Raw genomic sequence first — 21,044 nt, forward strand, 5'->3', positions numbered from 1 at the left:
ATTTATGCTGCATGTGACTAATAGTTTCAGAACTAGATTCTAAGATCTGTAATGTCCAGCTCAGGGCTCTACTACAGAACTACACTGTGTCTTAGGGTTCAACCTAGACTTCCCAAAACTTGAATCTACAGAAAAGATAAAAATAATATAAACATAAGTACCAATGTATCTCTCCTTTGAAAAATGAAGTGAAAATAATGTATTAACACTAAGAATTAGGAAACCCAAGCTCTAAACCCAGTTACCTTGAAGAGATAGCATGTTAGGATGTACATAATCAGGAGATCTGGGTATGCATTTTTGCTCTGATATTTTACTAGCTCTGTAACTAACCATGAAAGGGCAAGTCACTTTCTGTCTCTGAGCATCGATCTCCTCATCTGGAATATGTGAGGGACCAACTAACTGATCTCAGAGGCCTCTTTTACATTGGGCGGAGGGGGGGGGGGACAATGATACCTCTCAAGTTATAGAAGAATTAATGGTCACAGGTCTGGGAAAGACATTTAGGACTGAAGAGAGAACTCAGTATCAAAGAATTAGTAAGTAACCACTGAACCCTGCCTGCAGAGTATTGTGCTCATCCCACAAGAGGATACAAAAGGAACTGGATGTTTTCTTCTTATCCTGAGGGAGTTGTAGTGTGGGAGCTTGTGAAAGGAAACAATCCCAAAGGACATCCCCCATTCTAGTTAAAAATAATAACTTTCTTCTTATGTTAGTGTGAATAAACTAGCCATATTTAAACTTCCTTTTAAATTCAAGCTAAGACATGAAATAGAACTCTAGGACCACCAGAGAAAATAAGTAAGGTTAACAAAAGCAAGCACATTACATGAGCAATGTTAATCCACTTCTCGATGATTTTGGCCCGATGCTGAGTTTTGAGTTCTTTGCCTTCCAAGATGGTGCTGACGACGCATTTGGTGAGGGTATTAAACTGAGAGATGGTGGCCCGGATGGTGGGAGCCAAATGTTTGTTTTCCTTCTTATCCCTTTGAGACCAAATACAGCCCAAGCAGTGATGTGGTACTACTTTCTTGAATAGTTCCTAGAACAAGAGAGGAATTGAAGTTAAAGACAACAGAGACTTTTTCATATGGTAAAACACGTCATCGGGGTCATCTGTAAATTGGTATTTTATGAATGAACAAATAAATACTTTTTGCTTGACTTGCTTTATTATATGCACTTGAATTGAAATAATTAATACACAAACTGATATTCTTATTAAATCTCATAGAATGGCAGATTTAAACCAAAAAATAATAATAATAATAATAAATAAGTTGACTGAATTTAAAATACTTGAATATTGTCTACCTGCTAGGCAAATCCATCTAGGCCTTTAGACTAGTGAAGTGGTGGAAGATTCTTGGAGAATAATTCACAGAAGAAAACTAATATCAGCATTTGTTTTTTCATGTGTCTGTTAAAATATCCATTAGCACGCTATGCCGTCTTCCATGTATGCTATTTGTTTTGTTCATCAGTATAGAGAACTTATGAAACTCCTTCTTCTAAAGTACACAGGTAGCTTATCTCCTCAGACAGTAGCCTGGGGGGCACTGAGGGATTGAGTGTCCTAACCAGCTATGGGCAAAGAAGAATGTGAATTTGACATTTTAATATTCCGAGAAGTGAATAGGATCTCATGAATATCACTGAGACATAGCAGAACAAGACTAATGACTAGAAATTGGGGCTATTTAGCTTACAGGAGAAAAGAGTCTGGAGGAGAGACAAATTTGTAGTCTTCAGATACTTGAAAAGAGGGGAAGAGGAAGTAGAAGTATTTTGCTGAGTCCCAGAAGGAAGAGCTGGTGCCAGAGGGTAGCCAGTGCAAGGGAGGCAATGAAGAAGAATGTGTGAACAGTGGGAGCTGCCTAAAAACCAAAGGAATTGCATTGTAAAACAGGAAATTCATCATTGAACGTGGTAGAATACCAGCTAGACAATGGCAAGAAGGGGATGTTAGAGAGGCAATTCTTTCACTGTGAACCTCCAGCTCTAAGGTTCTCTGAGTCTATCACTTCAAAACAATATCCATACCATGCCCGAGGTCTTTCCAACCTCCATTTTTGAAAAGGCATATATCAACCATTGAAAACATTATCAAAAGTAATATATCTTCCTATTAAAGCAAAAGTGTCACTAATTACCATTATTTTCAGATGAAAGATAAGCTGCCTCCTGTAAAGGTCCCAGGGCAAAGGGGGAAGAATAAATGGTTTAAGGACCAGGCTTCCTGATGTCATCTTCAGAGGCACAATAGTAAACTCTACCTCCGAATGTATGTTTGTGAGGGCACCTACCTGTGATTTCATGGATGTAAAGAACGCTCCAAGAAAAATTTCTTTCTGTCAATACAGGATACAATTGTATAATTTCTCAGAGTCACTAGAGCAACTGAGGAGTCAAGTACCTTGTGGTCTGTGTGAATCTGAAGTAAAACTCAAACCCAGATCTCCCTTCAAGGCCAAATCCTATTCTTTCCAGCACCTCTAGCTGTACTTTCACTCACTCCTCCCTATCTTCCCAAGTAAATAGTTGTTGTGGAGGAGTAGGAACGATTTCTTTTCTCCGTTACCTCTTCCAGACTCTTCCTCTACCACTAGCCCTTTTTGTCCCCTGAGGTTCATTCTATCTATATTTATTACCCAATTAAGATTCTAGTAGCTGTAATTATAGATATCACCCCCCAGGACATTCTTTGTCCTTCCTCATTTAATTCAATGCCTAGTTTGAAATCTTTCCTCCCCAGTTCCTGACCTCAATACTAGAGGACCTCAGAATATATTGAGATACATCCTCAAATATTCTAATTTCTCGATTCCTCAGTTTACTCATTACATATGGCCCATTCCTTCACCCTAGCTCAGTTATTCACAGATACTCATACCCTACATCTTCCTTTCATTCATGAATGTTACATTTGCATGGTTAGTGATTTCGAGAGTGATTATCTGATCATGTAATTTTTGGTCATTCCATGTTTCTCTCTGCATATATAACCCATAACCCTGTTCACTGTCTTTATACACTGCACTTCACTACTTCATTGGCTATATTTTCCTCCACTCCCCATCTTAACTGCTTTGATGAATTAAACTATCCTCTATCCTGGAGTCCCTTATTCTTTTAGCCTATCTTGCCCTGTTAAGCTCCAGACTTGAATTACTCTCTGTCTTCATTCCCCTTCATGCGATGCTGAATGAAACAAGAAAAAAATCACAAAACCTCACTAATTAGCCCCAACATCAATATCTCTTCTTAAATCAATCCAGTATCCAACACCTTGAGAAACCAGTCTATAATTTAGTATCTCTTCTCAATCTCTTAACTTTCTATAATCTGCCTTCCAATTCCATCCTTCAATCAAAACTTCTCTGTCCAAAATTATCCAGGGTATTGTCGTTACCAAATCTAATGGTCTTTTCTTACTCCTTATCCTTCTTGATTTCTCTGAAGGCTCTGACAGTGTAAGCACTCTCCTCTCTCCTTGATCTTTTCATCTTCTCTTTTGAGTTCTCCTACCAACCTGGCCACTTCTTCTCAATCTCCTTTACTGGAATTTCAACAAGCTGCACTCATCAAAAGTGGGTGATCCCCAAGGCTCTGCCCTGATTTCTCTTCTCTTCTCCCTCCATAAGATTCCTTTGGTGATCACATCACTTCTATGCAGATGATTCTCAAACCTTTTTATCCTTTTTATCTACCCTCAATCTTGCCTTCTGACCTCTGACCTATGATCTTGCCTATTAGACATTTCAAACTGAGTATCTCATAAATATTTTAAACTTAACATGTTCAAATCTGAATGCATTACCTTTCCCCCCAAAATCCTTATCCTCTTTCAAAAGATCCCTATCATTGTCAAGATTCTCTGATTCCAAACTAAATATTCTTCCTACTGTGTCACACTGTTCTTGGAGTTTTAAACCATTCTTATCTCTAACTCTTCCTTCATGCTCACACCTCATTTATACACTAACATTTTGCCCAGAAAATTTTTCAAATAAGCACCTTCCTCTTTATTCCTCCTGTTACCACTCTAGCTTATATCTCTATAACCTCTCACCTGAACTACCAGTGTAGTTTCCTACCATCTCCCTGCTGGGGATCATTCTTCTCTCCATTCCATCCTTCACACAACTGCCAAGATAATCTTTCTAGTGCACAGAATATGCCTTTCTGTGTCTACAGGAGAAAGTGGTATCAGAGAAAGAACATTACACTTGGAGCTCCAGGAGAGCCAGCTTTTTCATTCTGTACTTTAGAAAATATGACATAAACTTTCTGAGACTCTATTCTCAAGTGTAAAATGATGTTAATAGAGTTTGAGAAGAGACATATTTCAGTTCTTTGAAAATTCCACACATGGAGATGAACCAAATCAGTTCCAATAGAACAGTAATAATTGAATCAGCTACGTCCAGCAAAAGAACTCTGGGAGATGACTATGAACTACTACATAGAATTCCCAATCCCTCTATCTTTGTCCGCCTGCATTTTTGATTTCCTTCACAGGTTAATTGTACACTATTTTAAAGTCTGATTTTTTTTTTTGTGCAGCAAAATAACTGTATGGATATGTATGCATATATTATATTTAACATATACTTTAACATATATAACATGTATTGGTCAACCTGCTATCTGGAGGAGGGGGTGAGGAGGAAAGGAAGGGAAAAATTGGAACAAAAGGTTTTGCAATTGTCAATGCTGAAAAATTACCCATGCATATATCTTGTAAATAAAAAGCTATAATTTAAAAAAAAATCTTTGCTTTAAAAAAAAAAAAAGAAAGAAAATTCCACATGTGAAATAAGTTTTCTCAGGAGAAAATGAATTGCCCATCATTCAAGGTCTTCAAGTTAAAGCTGAACTATCACTTATTGGTTCCATTGTAAAAGGGATTCTTGTTCCTACATGAGTAGGATGATGACTTCTGAAGTCCCTTTCAGGTTTATAATAATAATAATGGTAGTACTGGTTTTACATGGCTATTGTGAGCAGCAAAATAGATAATGGATATAGAGTGCTTTGAAAATTATAAGCCCTGCTGCATACAAATGCAAGTTATCATTGAGATTTTCTACAGAAAAACAAAGGATACTAAGCCAATTTTCACATTGGAAAATTGTTGCACAGTAGTATCTTCACACATGTTTAATATTTTAAAAGAAACCTATTGCTAGCCAGAAAATTATATCATAGGATTCCTACTCACATTACATGGCATTCACAAAGTTTACAGAATTGTAAAATCACAGCCCTGAGACTTCAAAAGTCATCATCCGACTCATATATGAACAAGAAATCCTTTTACAATAGAATCAACAAGTGACAATTTAGCTTTAACTTGAAAACCTTAAATGAGGGGAAACTCACTTTCTCCTGAGTTAACATATTCCATACCTGGAATTTTCAAAGGACTGAAATGTCTCTTCACAAACTCAACCCATTACTTCTACTTCTGCTCTAATGGGTCCAAGCAAAACAAGCCTAATTACCTTTACACATGACAACTTTTCCAATAGTTGAAGACAGCCATCCTGAAAAAAGCTATTTCTTGGTCAGGACAAGCATTTGCATCTCCTTTAACCAATGTTCATATGAAAAGATCTTTAGACCATCATGGTCACCTATTTCTCATACCTCCAAAGTGAATATGATCATTACAGACAATAGAGAATCCCATATTTTTATCTATTGGATCTAATACCTTTATTTCATCAAAATCCCATTGTCACTAGAAGAAACAGCATAGGAGCATTGGTTATCTCCCACTGATTCAAGATTTGTAGGAAGTAAAAATACACCAAAATTTTAACAGTACCCATCACATTTCCGGAAAATTTTTAACTACAATGAGTCAGTCATCTATGGGATGACAAAAATATCAGTTATGCTGTTATAAAAAGAAGCTACAGGATATAAGCACACGAGGAATAAGTGACCTCATTCTATCCCACCTTATGCTTTGACTCTTTATGATCCTTATATACATAAATATACATACATTCTTATGAATTTTAAATCATTCAAGGGAAAAATAAATTTTTCCTTGACTTAATCATAAAATTGCTTTGTTTTATTTAGACAGCTTAAAACTATCAAGACTTGAAAATACTGAAAAAAATCTCATTAGCCATTCCTTCCTCTCTTGAACCATAACAAATTTTTGTCTATTTAATAATGATAGTACATACGGCATCCATGTAAGTCAGTTGTTCTGCCACAAGGTCTTCTCTGAATAAAGTGAATTCACTTGATCCACCACCCTCCAGCTCCTCTTCTTCGTCCAGATTGAAAGTGAGAGCATTATGAAATCCATCTGTTCATGAAATAAAAATTATTCATATTTTAAAATCAATGGCTTATAACTACCTGCAACAGATCTTGCCATCAATTATGGATTTTTCCTTCAAAGAAAGATTAGTCCTTCAAACAACAAAGATTAACAAAAGAAAATCTATAAAGAGTTCTATAAACCAATGCAGAATGAAGCACACAGAAACATCAGAACAATTAAAAAAAAAAAACTCTGAAAGACTTAAAAACTCTTATGCAGTGAATCCCTATGATTCCAGAGAGCTAACACCCTCCGTACCTTTATAGATTTCCTCCCTATAATTCAGTGGGTTCTTAATCTTTTTTGTGTGTCAGGGACCCTTTGGCAGGTGGGGGGACCTTTGGACATCTTGTCAAAATAATGGTCTGTTGCCCACATTCATAATTGAAAAAATACTCAATTTTACTTAGAAGTTAGTGAAAATAGAGATTTCATTTTTTACATCCAAATTCACAGAAACCCTTAAGTATTTTCCCAGACCCCAAAAAGGACCTCAGATTATGAGCTCATACTATAAATGGTGAGATTCTTCAGATGTTCCTGTTTATAGACAATAATTATACTGACTGATTAAGTATATATTTAGTATACTAGAATATTAAAGAATTTCAATAAGATATATTTAACTCAAAAGAAATTTGTATATAATCTATATGAGAAAATTATGAATAGCCATTTCATTGTTGTTACATCAGTCTATCAGTCCAATTATGTCAGTCCAATAACACAAATGTTCTTTAATTAAACTTTAGGGATCATAATTAAGCAGGGATAAAAGAGAGACCTGTTTGGGAAATTGTGAAACATTTTTAATGATTTTCAAGATGTTTGCTCAAAGGGAAAGTCGGTGTTGTACCAATGATGTTATCCTGTGGCTATGCATCACAAAATCTCTTAAAAACATAATAACATAAAACTGTCAGTATCTTTAAGGGCATTGTATAGCGTCATACTTAGTATAAACAAGCTAAAGCATTTTTCTAATAATTACCAATGCACAATAAATGAAATGAAGTAAAATAAGGGAAAGTATCTCAGAAAACTGATCAGCTAGTCATTTAGAAAAAAATGAAGTGATAAATGGATAATCTGCATGTTTACTGGCAGCTACTTAATGTAAAAAAAAAAAAAAAACAACAATAGGAAGGCCTACAGCATGCTGGATGGGAGGCCTCAGGAGACTCCCAGGATGAGAAGGCAAATATAGATGGCTTGTGACCTGTACCACTGGAAGAAGAATCACAGCAAGGAGATCACAGACCCCCTAAATTATAAAGAAATAGAAATATGGAATCTTTAATGAAATTTTAAGAAAAGCTTTTCCCTTATTAGGGGCTATCCACATTTATCTCTGGCCATTATATATTCAATTGATCAATCAATATGCTAGGTATTCTTTTAGGAGCTAGAGATACAAAGACAAAAATTAAATAGTTCCTGCCCTCAAGAAACTTACTCTCTACTGCAGGATATAACATGCCTACAGATAAGTAAATATGATATATATGAAAAACAAATTTTAAAAATATACAAAGTGTAGCGGCAAAGTAAGTGGGAGAACTGAGAAAGGCCTTGTGAATTGACACTTTAATTGAGCCTGGAAGAGAGCTAAAGGTTCTCAAGTATTAGGGTAATAGTCTGTGTAAAAAGCAAAAAATGTATTTTATGGAGTATAGTAATAATTTATATTTCTTCCCTAAAAACAACACAAAGGGAAGGAAAGAGGGGGAAAAAAGCATTCTTTTAATTGTCTACTATGTGCCAGGTACAGTGTGCTAAGTGTTTTACAAGTATCTCATCAGAATCTCAACAATTCTAGGAGGTTAAAGTACTCCTGTAATTCTCATTTTATAGTTTAAGAAACTGAGGCAGACAGAAGTTAAGTGATTTGTGTAGAATGACACAGCTAGTAAGTTTCTGAGATCTCATTTGAGGTCTTCCTGATTCCAGATCCAGGCTCTATCCACCCCTGAGAGCCACTGAAGGCTTCTTGAACAGGGAAGTAATGGTGAGTTCTGTGGCTCAAGGAATCTTGATTTGGCAGCTGCCTGAGGGAGAAGGAAAAGGCTGGATCCAGGGGCCAGTTAGGAGTCCAGGCAGAAGCAAAATGGGCCTAAAGGAAGGCGTTTTCAGTAATTCAATTAAATCTAATAGGAGGACAAATCTTCCCAATCCCATTCCAGTATTTATGAAAGAAAAAGAGAAAAACAAAAGAGGAAGCTGGCAGGACTGTCTCTCTCATCCTGACTCTGTCTTCATTCTTCCCTCTCCCTCTCTTTCCATCTCTCTCTCAATCATCAGTTCACAGATTACCACCACACTGATGATTTAAATAGACTGATGGTTATATCTAACAAATGGCTCATTGCTAAAGTCTTAAAATTCTTTGATAAACTATCTGTAAATATTCCTCACTGGATCATCCACTAAACAGCAGGCTCCATTCTGTGATTTCCTGGTGAATCCCCAGAGGTCTCTAGAGCCTCTAGGTCTCCAAAACTTGTAAGGGCTGTTTGGGCAGGAGGTTGTAAATTTTTGCATTTTTAAGTTTCTCTCCCTCCCAACAGAACATGAGGATCAGTCTCCAGTTAAACCCACAGAAAGCACATACATAGCCTTTGAGGAGGGAAAGGCAAACACAAAGCCTTTACCCTGGAGTCTGGCTCTTGAAACAACTTTTCAATTAGGATCCCTGTACCTAATAAACACAGAATTTAGAGATATTTTTGGTTTAGCCTTTCCCAATCAAACCTAAGAAAATGCATTCCTGGGTATTGCCTAAAGTCTTTCCAAAGTCAGAAACTATCCCTGACCCCGGCATGTCCCCTAAGCCATGCCAAATTAACTCTGCCTTCCAGGGCCCCGGTTGGGAACAATGAATGACTGATCCCATTGGTACCCCAATTAGGCCAGGAGCCAGCAGCAGCCCCAATGAGCCGAGCCGTGGTCTGGTGTGGTGTTCTCCACTCCAACAAAAGGACAAAATGGGGAGGCCCCAAAGGGAGCCTGCAGTCTGCCTTTTATATGAGGGCCCCCGGCATTCAAGCATTCTAAACAGATGAAGTCATCCCCCGTTTATTATTTGGCAACTGACCTCTTAATAAGGTTCTCCCCGCCTCTCTCATCCCTTCCTCTGTTCCCTTTGCCCCCAACACACGGAAAATCCAACAGGTAGTGATGTATGATATCTGATTATTTTTTTGGCGCGGCTGAGCTTCCCTGGCCACTAATTCGGGAGCCGTTTCCCTGTCCCTCCCCTGATAAGCTCAGCCGCTGCTTTCAGGAAATACGCTTCAGGAGTTCCGAGTTGGTCAACAGCCCCAGAAGCCGTGGCCACAGCAAAGGAGGAAGTGGGCTCGGAGGTCAGAGGAGACTTTCTAACAAGTCAGCAGGCAAGAAGTCAGCGAAACTGCGCGCTTTCCCTCTCCGGGTTACGGGAGCTCACAGTGGCTCGCGCCAATATGAGACCGGGGCTGTAGGTCTGTGCTGTGCCCTCGGATGGAGCTGATCAGTTCTCCAACAGGAAAAAAAAAATCACATTCATTTCCTTTGATGCAGAAATTGGAGAAGATGAAAAAGATAAAGCCTGGAGACCAGGACTGTAATTGGTACTGGCAGAGGGCAGACCAGTGACACTTTTAAAGCTGGAAGAATGACATTTCCTTGTTGAGAGAGAGAAACTCTTATCTCTGTGCTTCTGAGAGGAGAGCTACTGAACACAACTTAATCCCTTCTTGAAGGAAATTCTTAAAGAATCTCTGTGAGATGGACATTGTTATGTGAGATGTAAGGTTGTGGATAACATGAGAATTTTCACAATAACTATTTGATGGACATGGACAAGTATGTGGTAAACCAGAACAATGATTTGGTGCACATTGAAATGGAAATATAATTAATAACATGCATACACACAAATTTAACTGGAACCTAAGCAAGTTGACTACCAGATTCCATTAAGAAATTTGCCTTATCTGGAATATACTTTTAACTCTTGGGGTCTTTGCTTTTTCAGCCTTTCAGCAAAATGGTTGCTAAGAATTCCTTTTAGCTCTAATATTCTATTACTCTGTGATTATAATTTCAATAAATACCCTTTGGGGGAGATTGTTCCTTTGGGAAACACATCATGTTTCTAAGCATATGCTATGCCTTTCTTTTTTAAATTATTTAATATTTTATTTTTCCTCAGTTACATACAATTTTTAACATTCAGTTTTTTTAAAACTTTGAGTTCCAAATTCTCTCCCTTCCTCTCTCACTCTCTCCCCACCACTGAGAAGAAAAGCAATTTGATATAATTTATACACGTATAGTCATGCAAAACATCTCCATGTTAGTCATGTTGTGAAAGAAAATTTAGACTAAAAAGCCCTCAAGAAAAATAAAGTAACAAAAGTATATTTCAATCTGTATTCACATTTAGATATCTCTAGGATGGATAGCATTTTTCATTAGAAGTCCTTCAGAGTTGTCTTAGATCACTATATTACTCGGAATAGCTAAGTCTTTCAGATCTCATCATCTTATAATATTACTGCTACTTTATACCTAAGACATTTCACTTTTCATCAGTTCATGGAAGTCTTTCCAGGTTTTTCTGAGAGTTTCTGCTTAGCATTTCTCATAGTACAATAGCATTCCATCATAATTATATACAACAATTTATTCCCCATTTGATGCACATCTCCTTAATTTCTAGTTCTTTGCTACCAGAAAAAAGCTGCTATAAATATTTTTGTACATGTAGCCCTTTTCCTTGCTGTTTTTTTTTTTTTTTTCTCTTTGGGGATAGAGACCTAGTAGTGGTATTGCCACATCAAAGGATATGCATGATTTTATAGTCCTCTGGACATAGTTCCAAAGTACTCTGCAGAATGGAGGAATCAGACCATAATTCTACCAATAGTACATTAATGTCTCATTTTCCCAGATTTCCTCCAACTGTCAGTTTCCTTTTCTATCCTATTAGCCAATCAATAGGTATTAGGTAGTACTTTGGAATTGTTTTCATTTGGATTTCTCCAATCAATAGTAAATCAGAGTATTTTTTTTTTCATATAGCTAGAGCCAGCTTTGATAACTTCATCTGAAAACTATTCATATCTTTAGATCATTTATCAGTTGGTTAAGGGCTCTTATATTTATAAATTTGACTCAATTCTCTATATGTTTGAAAAATTAAGCCTTTATCAAAGAAGCTCACTTCAAAATGTTTTTCACAGTTATTTTTGCTATTTCCTTTCATCCTATTATCCCTATTTATTCTCTTCTCTCCCTCCTTTTTACCCTGTCCCTCTTCAAAAGTATTTTGCTTCTGGCTACCTCTCCTTCAACCAGCCTCCCTTTTTATCATACCTCTTCTTTTATCTCCTTTCCCACCTTGTTTCCTATAAGGTAAAATATATTTCTATATCCAATTGAGTATATATGTTATTCCCTCTCTGAGCCAATTCTAATGAGAGTAAGGTTTATTAATCTTCCCATCTTTCCCTCCACTATAAAAGGTTTTTTTGCCTCTTTTATATGAAATAATTTGCCCCATTCCCCCTCTCCCTTTCTCCCATTACATTCCTCTCTCACACCTTAATTTTATATTTTAAATATCATCCCTTCATTTTCAACTCATACCTGTGACCTCTGTTTATATATATTCCTTTTAACTGCCTTAATAATAAGAAAGTTCTTTAAATTAAAAGTATTATCTTCCCATTTAGAAATGTAAAGTTTGATCTTATTAAGTTTTGTATAATTTCCCTTTTCTATTTACCTTTTTAATTCATTTCTTGAAAGTCAAATTTTCTATTTCTCTCTCTTTTTTTTAAATCAGAAATGCTTGAAAGTCTTCTATTTCACTGAATATCCATTCTCCCCACTCCCCCAGAAAAACTATACTCAGTTTTGCTGGGTAGGTGATTCTTGGTTGTAATCTTAACTCCTTCAGCCTCCAGAAATCCAGAAACCAAGTCCTCTTATCCTTTTATGTAGAAGCTGCTAAATCTTATGTTATCTTGATTGTGGCTCCACTATACTTGAATTGGTGTGTGTGTGTGTGTGTGTGTGTGTGTGTGTGTGTGTGTGTGTGTGTTGCAATATTTTCTCCTTGACCCAGGAGCTCTGGAATTTGACCATGATATTCCTGGGAGTTTTCATTTGAGGATCTCTTTCAGGAGATTATTAATAGATTTTTTTGATTTCTATTTTAGCCTCTGATTCTAGAATATTAGAGCAATTTTCCTGATAATTTCTTGAAAGATGATGCTAAGGCTCTTTTTTTTTTTTTTAATTTTTTATCATGACTTTCAGGTAATGATCTCTGCTGGATCTATTTTCCGGGTCAGTTGTTTTGCCAATGAGATATTTCATATTGTCTTCTATTTTTTTTTTATTCTCAGTTTTGTTTTTATTGTTTCTTGATTTCTCCTCAAGCCATTAGTTTCCATTCAGTGCACATGTGTACCTCCTTTTCCATTTGGCCAATTCTACTTTTTAAGGAAGTTGGGTTTTTTTTTTTTTTTTAATGAATATTTGCATCTTTTTTCCCATTTGGTCAATTCCCTTTTTTAAGGCATTCTTCTTCTCGTTGGCTTTTTTTCCTCTTTTATCATTGATCTACTCTGGATTTTATTTTGTTTGTTTGTTTGGGGTTTTTTTTGCTGAGTCAATTGGGGTTAAATGACTTGCCCAGGGTCACAAAGCTAGAAAGTGTTAAGAATCTGAGGCCAGATTTGAAGTCAGGTCCTCCCTGACTTCAGGGGGGTAAATTTGTAACATAAGGTTTTACAAGGGTCTCTCTTTCAGGTGCCATGAACCTTTCCTGCCAATCTTCTAAATTGTCTTTGGCTGAAAATTTATTTCGCCCCATCCTTCTGTGGGTCCTGCTGCTTCAGGAATTGTTTTACAACCTTCTTTAAAAGTATTCAAAGGGTTTTTGGGAGAGCTCAGGTGAGTCGCTACCTTTTTTCCTCCATCTTGGCCTCCACCCTTTCCCAAATGTGCCTTTTTTTTTCAAGAATACATTAAATTTTACAGACTATCATTAAAAAAAAATAAACCATCCTCTCTAGAAACAATAAAAATTGATATTTACATGGCACTTTAAAGTTTGCAAAACATTTCCTATGAACTATTCCATTTGAGCATCAAAACAATTCTTAGAGCTAAAGCACTCATTATCCTTATTTTATAGATTAAGATATCATGTCTCTAGGAACGTAAGTGACTTTTCCACAACCATAAGGCAAGTTAGAGGCAGGATCTGAATCCAGGTCTTTCTGACTTCAAGTCTAGTATTCCATCTACTAGGCTGTACTAATCAGCTCTAAGCATTTGGTTTGAGTACTTTTTCACGCCAAAGTAGAGAAACTTACTATCAGTTTCCACTTTCTGTTTCTGAAACTGTTCCAAAAGGTTCTGTGCTCTTCTTTCAGGGTCAGAGCCTGGCATAGTCCGTTTAAGATAATCTAGCAGTTTCTGCAAGCAAGTGTAATGCGGTGGTTCTCGGAAGTCTTCGGCACATTGGTCCAGCCAAGCCCTCAAGATGGAGGCTATTGCACTGAGAAGAGAAAGGGAAAAAAGTTATTTCTCTTTACCCTCTTTAGAAGCGGAAATGAAAATGCAGAAAATCAGCCTGATTAATAGATTTTTCAGTTCTAAAATTCTTAAAATAATGACCACAAAATCTGACATGACAAAATCAAGACATTTAACAAATCTTGTTGAGTCTATCTTCACAATACCTCTCAAATCTTACCTCTTTTTTTCTTATACACAGCTGCCTGCCATCTCAATTCATACTCTGACCACCAGTGCCCAGATTATTCCAAGAGATTTCTGATTGATCTCCCTGCTTTAAATCTATCCTCATTTTATTTCATCCTACATATTTCTACCAGAGTGATTTTTCTTGAACATAGATCTAATCATGTGACTCCCCTAGTCAATCAATCAATCCCCCAATTATCTCTAGGATTAAATGTAAATGCCTCTGTTGAACTTTTAAAGATCAACACAATTTGGCCCCAACCTATGTCTTCAACCTTATCATATATTACTTCCTCTTCTACTCTTCTGATACAACTGAACTGACTTTCTCTCAGCACCCCACACACAACCTATAATCAATCAAAGATGTCAGCCAATCTACCATCAATCAGCATGAGCATCATTATGATTATATATCATCAGAGCATGCACTATGATTTGGTTTTCCATTGTAATAATGAATTTTCTCTAATTTATTCTAGTTTGCTCTAATAAATTCTCATTCCTACTCTAGAACTTCACTTTCTTTATGAGCAAAGAAACATGTTTTGGGTTGAAGGTATTGTCTTTGACCATGGAACTAAGCAAAAATAACTTTTCCTAGTGGTATGAAGACTTGACCTTGAATTTATTAACACTGTGCATTATTCAAAGGTCTTAAATTTAAATTGCATATCAGAAAGATATTCTTCACACTAAATTTCACATATTACTACTATCACCTAAATCTTTGCTTCTTATTACAAGGACCTGCTAAACCAAGAGCTTCAAGCTGAACAAAAAAGCTGCATAATAATATATTTGGGAAGGATACAAACACTCCTTATCCCAGGTTGTAGATATCTAGTAGACAGTTAAGTGATGCAGGGGATTGAATTCTAGACTTTCAGTTAGGAAGGACTAAGTTCAAATTAGCTTTGGGCTTTTACTAGCTATGTAACCATTTGATTCAATTTCTTCATCTATAAAATAGGAATAGTATCATCTACCTCTCAGAATTGTTGTGAAGATAAAATAAAATAATATTTGTAAAGTATTTCACAATCCTTAAAGGACTATATAAATGCTATCATCATCATCATCACATCACCACCATTAAAAAATGGCTTACTTACTGACAATGATGAGTATAATAGATGATAGGAACACACAAGATAATCAACGTTTGTTTGACATATCTCTAGTTATTTTTTCAGTAAAAGTAAATAAGTTCATTACCTACTATGCTTACCCTACAAACAATAATTTTTCTTTAACTTAAATGCTATATTTGATTAATAGATCACTATTATCTATGAATAAATGAACTTTTTAAGATTTCAGAGATCTCTTTATATTTCATCAGTTGTGAATTCACATCAAGAATATTGATTTAAACAAGCTCACATTTAAATTTGGAATTTAAGAATATAAAGAGGAATGATGAATTTGTTAATTTCCCATTCCCAAGACAGACTTTAGGACACTTTGGAACAACTCTAATATATTCTGTGTGTGTGTGTGTGTGTGTGTGTGAGTGCACGCGTGCACACACATACACAGAGACACATATATACATATATCTATCTCCTTATATATGTATGTTTTATATAGAAACATATGTACAACATATGTTTCCATATATACATAAGATGTATGTATATATAAATCTCAAGTCTTTATAATAATGTCAAATTAAAATTTCAAATTAAAAACCATAAAGATCGCTGTGCCCCTAGATCTATATATCAAGTTAAATTAAAAACTATAAATATTTCATTTCCCTATAGAAAATTAGTGATTCTGGACTTTATTTAAAAATATGGGGAAAAATGAAATGACTACTCCTTAAAAAGGTCTAAAACTTTCCTCCCAATTCTTAGACTAAATTACATATCAACAATTGAAGAATATCATGAAGCAGCATATTAACGCTTCCTTTTAAGGTAGAGTGGAGGGAGGGGATATCTGCATAGTTTTATTTAATTAGTTTTTTCCCCTCTCATGGTCCCTGAGTTCAGACCTATAGAGTATTGTTGAAAGTAAAAAATTAGACTACATAATTTGGCCCTATTTGCCCTCACAAAGGACATGTTTACAAATTTCAAAAGGGAGAAAATGAGCTAACTAATCACAATACATTCTCACTTCCCAGAAAACCTTTCAATATTTCTAGGAACAAGAATTCTCCACATTTGATATGTGGGAAAATAGGTAGAGGAAAGAAAAAACATCATCCTTTCAGAAAATAAGGTCCAAAAGGAATAACAACTTTACAAATAGATCATCTTATTAGTCCCTTTCACTTGTTTTCCCTTTTACCTAAATTTTCCCAAATTTTGTTGAAACATGTAGTATTCAGAACCTGATCAGAAACACAGAGGGAAATATCTTTAAAGCTCAACAGTAACATTGTATCCCTTATTTCAGAGGGCGGAAAACTGTCAGAAGAACCAAAGTCTTTAAAAAAAAAAAAAAAAAAAGAGCTTTTATACAGGGAGGACTTTCGGGAGCAGGATTTACTTTGTATTTTTCAATCTGAGGTTTTTAAAGTTTTGTTTATGAACCCTCCCATTTCACTCTTTGTTACAATGATCATCCCTTCCCTCAGCTTGATATGAGTAAAAGTGAAGTTGTACCCAACTCCATTTCTCCATTTAACCAAATTTTAAACATTTGGTGTTTAAAAGGTCACCAAACCCCAGATGTTCATTTTGCTAGCAAAAGGAATTTCCCTCAAAGGGGGAATGAGGAAGAAGGAGCAAGGAAATACACTTACATTCCTTATTACCCAATACTCCTCCCCCCACCACCACCCCAAAAATACCCTACACAATAAAGAACAGGCAACAGCACAACCCAATGACTTCCTATCAGCTGAGTCTTTCTCAGTATTGTAGGGGAGGAAAATTTTCTGGAAAAAGTTGAATGAGTGCCCAAAGCTCAGAGAAGTTTCAAGTTTGATGTCCCTGGGAAGAAACTCCCTGCACTTGCTAGCCCAACTTGCAGATATGAACAGGAGACTTTCATTATCTCAGGAAAGAAAGCAATCTCACAGAAAAAGGAGGATCACTTTTCTCTATAATCTTTTCTAATTCCACCCCCAAACTCTAACCTATGTCTACTTGGGATGTTGTGGGTTTATAATTAATGTAATATTCAAAAGGATTTCCTGGTTTAAGAGTATCAACTTTAGGAGAAAAAGGTGTTGTGCAAACAACTTAGCTGTTTAGCTTGGGAAGGAGTCTTGGTGTGGTTAATAAGGCAGGGCCTGAAGGAAAGTAGATGGGATTTTTATTCTACTTCTAATCTAATCTACGATATCTAATTCTAATATACAATATCTAGGTTATTTTAGAAAAGTTAAAAGTCACTGGCATTGACTTCTCTATGTATAAAATGAGAATTTTTATCTCCATCTCCTTCAAATTCATATCTTTCATTTATGAGGACAAAGAAGATATTTATAAAATATGGCTCCTTGAAGGAAAGATGAGAGATATGAAGTATTAGAAAGATTATGAGACTTGGAATCAAAAGTTCTGGATTCAAGCACTGGCTCTGCCAATTGCTAGATATATGATTTTGGACAACCACTTAAATTCTCTTTTCTAGTATTTTGGACTAAATCAATCCAATAACAACTAACTAGCTACTAAATCACTTCACAAATATATCCTGGGAACAAAAGGAGAGGCCAAGCAAGAAGGTCCTGAGGAAATCACTCCAGTACTTTATCAATGCTAGAAAAACAACTCAAGATTCTGTATCATAGTTAAGCTGGTGATTTCATTAAGGATTCATGATTTCGTGTGTGTGTGTGTGTGTGTGTGTGTGTATACAGATTATGAGACTAGGAATCACACAAACACACATACACACACACACAGACATATATACATATATCCCTCCACCAATACAGATTACAATTCCCATATCTCTAAGCAGGCAGTTTTATGAATTTCTCTGGGTGAGAAAATTCATCACCTGGTAGCAACCATACTGTTGCTAAGCTCCTCCAAGCTTAGCCAAGATGGTTCTCAGAGAATAGACAGAAAGTGTGTTGCCAAGTTAAAACTAGTCTGGTGGATCTGTCTGAGGAGGTGCTCTGCCAGCATAACCTTCAAGAACCCATGTAACCTTCTCAAAATAGAACTTTGATGGAGATAAGTAGCCCAAAAGGCTTAGTGAAGTTGTAAGCTATAATAACTTCAAAAGTATAAAAACTACAAACTTACAAAAATCATTCAAAAGTTTATTTAAATTTTTTTTAAACTTATTTAGTTTTGAAAATTTTGAATAACACGTTTTCTATTGTAATTTAACCAAAAGAGGGCACTTTGTTGTTAGACACTGAATGTACAACAGTTTCTAGACGGCAGTTTCCCAGACTAGCAGAAGAGATACTCTTGTTTGACCAGTTCAGTCACCTGATCTGTTTCTACTGGATGATTTTCTTGTAGACTCATATCAAAAATACTGTCTCTACATCTAAATCTCCTTCTCTGGATGATGGTAAGATGAGGATTACAAATGCAAACCTTTGAAACACTGAACAGAAGCTGGTGGTTTTACAAAGTTTAACAACATGATAGAACCATGCATATAACACAGGATTGTAGTTAATTAATAGTTGATTTTGATAGTTAATAGTTAAATTTTTATAAGAAACATTAATATTTTAAGACTTTACTTTAAAATACTGTTTGACATTTATAGCATTATAATTTTGGACTTATTTAAGCATAAAACTGCACTAGTTTTTTTCTTTGCTCTATCCAGTAATGTCATACTGTCTCTCTGAAAGCAATATCTTTCATAAATTACAAAATTTCTCCAGTGAAAAGCAGGTCCTAAAATGGCTAGGAGAGAAGTCATCTAAGACACAAGAATTGTAGGGAAAAGGCAAATTAATGAATAAATGCACAAGAAAAGCAAAGTAAAAATTACCATCAGGAAGGTGTATCTATAACTCAAAAAGGAGATGAACAAGTCATGCAACATGAATGATAGACAGCTTCTAGAGAGTCCTTGGCTCTTGCTGGGAATCCATACACTATCAAAAGTAGAGGAAGGCTTCCCATAATGTTACTGTGCCTCCTATGTAGAATTTATAGGAGGTCAAGAACAATATGGTAGACATCAAAGCTGTAAGAAATAAAATGTCTTTTAAAAATTAACAAGTTTTATGGACTCAGAAAGTGGACCAGATGGTCCTTCTTCCCTCACACAACTACCAAATCCATTCTCCTATTGTACAGGTTTGATTATGTCACACCCCTGCCCAAAAATCTCAATGGTTTTCTACTTCTGGTAGTAGAATAAAATATGAACTCTTTTTTTTAGCCAAAAAAAAACTGGAATGGTTAGCCTTTTCCTTTTCCAATTTATTTTGCAGATGAGGAAACTGAGATAAATGACTTGCCCAGGGTCACATAGTTGGTAAGCATCTGAGGTTGCATTTGAACTCAGGTCTTCCTGACTCTAGATTCAGCACTTTATTGTACCACCTAGTTGACCTTAGTATTATTATTTAGAACATGTTATAATTTATTTCCAGATAATATTTACAAATTAACTTTATATGGTCATACCTCACATTTACAGAAAACTGTTAACTGATTTTATTACCTTACTCTCTTTCTATAATTTTGTATATACCATAAGCTAGAATATATTCCCATGGTTAGAATGGACCGTCTAGCACCAAAATGTACTTATTGGCCTTCAAAGCTCAGTTCAGGTGTCATTTCTTTCATGATACTGTCCTTATCGCCCCATTTGCAATAGAAATCATTCCATTTTCCAATATTCTCTCTAAGGCCATTCTGAGTTCTCCTATGCTTAATCATTTCCTAATATAGTTATCTTTTTTTTTTATTAAAGTGCTTTATTTTCAAAACATATACATACTTTTCAACATTCATCCCTGCAAAACCCTGGTTCCAAAATTTCCTCTCCCTTCCTTTCTCCACTCCCTCCCCTACATGGCAAGTAATTCAATATATGTTAAATATGTGCAATTCTTCTATATATATTTCTACAAGTATCATAACATAGTTATTATCTGTCTTATCTCTCCTACAATGCAAATTTTTTGAGAAGTGTTCATTTATTAAATGCCTACAACTATGTGCCACAGACTATGCTAAGTGCTTTACAAATATTGTTGCATTTGAAATAGTGTAGTATTATGATGATTTTCATTTTGTATTCTGAGTACCTAGCATAGTACCTTGTAGAATTAAGCACATAAGAATTTATTAAGTTGAATTAAATTAAATGGAAGAGTTTTTTTTCTAACATGACAACCCTCTAAGGTAAGTATTATGATGTTATAATACTCACTTTACAAGTGAAGAAACTAAGAATTAAAACTAAGGCTTGCCCATAGTCACCCAACTGATAAGCTGGGAGCCTTCTTTAGGATCTGAGACCTCCTCACACTGGAACAATCGCCCTTCCTCCATTGGTGAGTTTTTCTTGGGGCTTTCCTTTTGGAAAGAAGCCCAGGCCAGGCTTCCTTTCCCTTCTAGATGTATCTTGGATTTTTCTGACTTTCATATTATATCTCCATCATGGGTGCCTTCATCCTTTCCTTCTCCCACTGCAGCTCCCTTTTGTGTGTTCCTTTCCCAACAGAATATAAGTGCCATGAAAACAGGGATTGTCCTTCTTTTTGCTTATCTTTGTAAGTGCTAAGCTTAGCATTTGGAATGTAGGAAGTGCTGAATAAATGCTTGTAGCCGTGCTTTGCTTACCATAGCCAAGGTTTGAAGCCTTGTTCTTCTAATTTCAAATCTAGCACTCTTTCTACTACAATATAATTACCTCAGAACTAGGAAACAAGCATAGAAAGAGAAAATGTGTATTGGGTGCTCCTATCTTGAACATTCAAGAGGAATATAAAATTATACTCTTGATCTATTCAAGGAGGAGGGAT

The 21,044-nt window shown here is 35.7% G+C and overlaps 1 protein-coding gene across 2 annotated transcripts in view; it reads right to left on the reverse strand.

The window, feature by feature from the left end:
- Nucleotides 1-21,044, reverse strand: part of RGL1 (ral guanine nucleotide dissociation stimulator like 1) — a 204,071-nt gene that overhangs the window by 54,472 nt on the left and 128,555 nt on the right. For both annotated transcript variants that reach the window (XM_051998795.1, XM_051998796.1), the window contains exons 5-7: nt 13,729-13,913; nt 6,216-6,340; nt 836-1,051 (exon numbers count right to left, since the gene is read on the reverse strand). In XM_051998795.1, the coding sequence (XP_051854755.1) occupies nt 836-1,051; nt 6,216-6,340; nt 13,729-13,913 (526 nt within the window). The remainder of the gene's footprint in view (nt 1-835; nt 1,052-6,215; nt 6,341-13,728; nt 13,914-21,044) is intronic.

This window comes from Antechinus flavipes, chromosome 4 (assembly GCF_016432865.1).
Source record: "Antechinus flavipes isolate AdamAnt ecotype Samford, QLD, Australia chromosome 4, AdamAnt_v2, whole genome shotgun sequence".
Lineage (NCBI taxonomy): Eukaryota > Metazoa > Chordata > Mammalia > Dasyuromorphia > Dasyuridae > Antechinus > Antechinus flavipes.